Source organism: Propithecus coquereli, unplaced genomic scaffold (genome assembly GCF_000956105.1).
Source record: "Propithecus coquereli isolate 6110/MARCELLA unplaced genomic scaffold, Pcoq_1.0 Scaffold308, whole genome shotgun sequence".
NCBI lineage: Eukaryota > Metazoa > Chordata > Mammalia > Primates > Indriidae > Propithecus > Propithecus coquereli.
In genome coordinates this window covers 906506-909783 of record NW_012148708.1, presented here as the reverse complement: position 1 = coordinate 909783, position 3278 = coordinate 906506, and the positions used below count along the sequence as shown (strand labels likewise).

At 38.8% G+C, this 3278-nt stretch overlaps 1 protein-coding gene across 1 annotated transcript in view; it reads left to right on the top strand.

The window, feature by feature from the left end:
• Window positions 1-3278, top strand: part of SEH1L (SEH1-like (S. cerevisiae)) — a 50250-nt gene that overhangs the window by 37436 nt on the left and 9536 nt on the right. The window contains exon 4 of the mRNA XM_012649964.1: window positions 716-814. Within this exon, the coding sequence (XP_012505418.1) occupies window positions 716-814 (99 nt within the window). The remainder of the gene's footprint in view (window positions 1-715; window positions 815-3278) is intronic.

The window sequence follows — 3278 nt, the reverse complement described above, 5'->3', positions numbered from 1 at the left end:
AGAAGTCAGTAGATCACAACATTGAGGTCAAAGCCTAAGCAAGGGTGCCAGGTTCACAGAGATACTACTTAATCTGGAAGAGGGAGGCAAAGGAATACGATATTTAGGTGATTAGGTATAGAAAGGAAAAAAGTCGTTTACCTTACAGTTCACTTCAGTAAAGCCATCCTTTTATTGCTTATCTTTTGCGTTTTTCAAAGTGAGATTGACCACAAAGGAGTCCAGAGAGAATAACATGCAGGCGTCTTGTGGTCTTTCCTACTTTCCTTTTTCTGTTTTTTTTTTTTTTTTTGTACAAAGCACTTAAAACCTTTCTGTCATGAAGTTGGTCACAATAGGGTTACTTTTCATTTCATAGTTAATCACTAAATTTTTCAGGAGGAAAAATTGCCGAGACCGCTCAGGTATCTTTTTTAATCTATTGAATGCTTAAAATCTTTTCTTTTGGGAAAAGAGGTCCTTTCTATCTAAGCCATAAGAATATGTGGTTGAGAAGCAGTCCAGAAGGATGATGTGCTCAGTTCTTGTGAGTAAGTAACATTCTCAAGCATACGCTTGCAGAGTGTGGCTGTGTCAGATGTGTGGCAGAGATCTGGATGTCACAGTAGGGACAGGCCGACTTGTACGTTGTCTTGACTCCAGTTTTTCAGTTCACTGAGTTAAATCTGTGTGAATTTCATTGTTATGTAAAATGTTTTCTACTCTCCATTTCTAGCTCTCGGGCTCATTCTCCCATGATAGCTGTAGGAAGTGATGACAGTAGTCCGAATACAATGGCCAAGGTTCAGATTTTTGAATATAATGAAAATACCAGGTCAGTAAAACTGCTTTGGTTTTAATTGCTGTTCAGAATTGCATTTAATTTTTAAAAATGTTTCTTTTTCATTCCTAAAGTGAATTATGCATCATTCATTACATATTTACCGATTTTCTATGATATGCCAAGGCTCTAATAATGTAGGGTGAAATGATAAAGAGGGGAAGGTAATTGATCTCCCAGTATATACATCTTGCAGAGAATACAAAATAATAGTAAAAAAGGGTGATGGATGTTATGGACTGGGAGAATCAGGGTGTTAAAGAGTTTACACCTGGGGGGACTAATCTAGTTTGAGGGTCAGGAAGGTTCACCTAGAAGACCTGTAGAAGTTAGACAAAGAGGGCAGAAGCACTCCAAGTGGAGAAAAATGCATGTGGTAAGCCCGTGAACAAGAAACAGGTAACTTATTTATATTGTGGTTGGAACATACTGGACAAAAGGGAGCGTGGTGAGAAATAGGCAAGACTCATCTGCAAGACATAGCGTCCACTGTTTTGATTTTATCTTATGGGTAACGTGAATGGGGAGTAAAAGGTACGATGGTTTAACTCTTAAAGAGGTGTGGAAAGTATTTTGGAGAGGAAGGGGGAGAATTCAGGTCAAGGATGCTGTTATGACAGTCCAGGTGGGAGATCATAGTGGCTTTGGAATAGGGTAGTGGCAGTGGGGATAGAGAGAAGTGGACAATTTGAAAATAAGAAGTGATATTAATAGGATCTGGTGATTGATTGGATGTGGGAGGTAAGGAAGAAGGAGGAAGGTGTCTAGATGATTTCCAAGCTTCTGGCTTAATAGTTCAGTGAATAGTGTGTAATTGCTTAAGATAAGGAACTCTGGAAACGGTGGGTTTAGGTAGAGTGTGGCAGCATACGAAGGTAAATTAATTTTGATCATGTTGAGATAGAGGTATCTGCAAAACCTCTGAGAGCCATAAGCACTGTGTCAGAGGTGTACTACTCAGTCTTATGGGAGAAAAGAACACCTGTCAGGTGATCAGGTGGGCTGCTTTGTAGGTGCTAGACAAAATTCTCTGGTCTAGTGGTGAGATACTGCTCAGGGCAAGAAGCAGAAGAGAGGAACTAGTATCATTCCCATGGGATCTGCAGTTCGGACTGTTACCACTTAGGTTGCCAAGGGGTTCTTACACCTTCTGTCTTCCTAGATTCTCAGTTTCTTCAGAGAGGCTCTATCTACAACAGTGCTATTCAATAGAACTTGCTGCAGTGATGGGATATGGTCTATGTCTGTGCCATCTAATGCAGTGGGCATTAGCTTTATGTAACTATTGAAACTTGAAATGTGACTAATGGAACTGAGAAACTGAATCCGTTAATTTTTATCAAATTTAAATAGGCACATATTGCTAGTGGCTGCTGTATTGGTGACATAGTTCTAGAATATACTAATCTTCCTCTAAAACTCTATTTCATAGCCTCTTAGGTTATCAAAGCTATGAACCATATTAATAGTACATTTTGTAGAGGCTTTATGCAGAGTTAGTGTTGTTAAAGTACTTTTCAACCTTAGCTGAGCAGAATGAATGTGGATGGAGTCATAAATCCAAATCTTGCAAGGTGGACCACTTCTAAAACATAGGAAAATAAAAAGTATTTCATAAATAAGATTTGATTAAAAGGATAAAGAACTTGCAATTAGTTCTGAAAGAAAATACAGGCAAATAGAAGTTACCTAGATACTTAAAATAATCCAGTGTTAGAAGTAATCTGAAGTTGCATGAATTTCTCAGCAGATTAAATCTAGGTTAGGGGCTGGGTCTTGTGTATTATCTCAGGTAACAAGGGGCTTCGGGGTGGAGCAGTTCTGGGGTTAGTTAAGTTACTCAGTTGCTCAATAATGACATTAAGGACCTGTGTTGGTGACAGCTCCCTCTTAGGATCACAGGAGAGACTAGCAGTTTCAGGTTTCACATGCAGATGTAAAGAAAGATATTTCCTTTCTTGTGTCTTTTTATGTCAGGGAGATCAAAACCTTTTCTAAAAGTATCTTAGGTTTCTCATCAGATCCTGCTGGCCAGAATTGGGTCATCCCACCATGCTTTAGCTGCACGGTAGTCAGATAGCAAGTGTCTGGCCTTTTCAGCATCTAAAATGAGGGGGAATTGGTGTTGGGTGGGTAACAGTCTCTGTGTGTGAGTGTTGGGGGCTGTTGATTTAGGATTTAATCAGACCTTTTGAATTCGGCACTTTTTGGATTTCTTGGTGCTGATTCTTTTGAGGTAAGAGTTGTTTGAAGGTTCTTATTTAGATTCAGTGTGTTTATGGGGAGAGTATGTGATAGAGGACTACGTAGCATTCAGTTGATACCTGTTTTTGTAAGTAGTATCACCATTTAGTAGATAGAAACCATTCGCCAAATTAACCAATATTGGATATATTCATTTTTTATTTGTGAGTGAAAATGTTAATAATAAGACAGATCTGGACTTGATAGTGATACT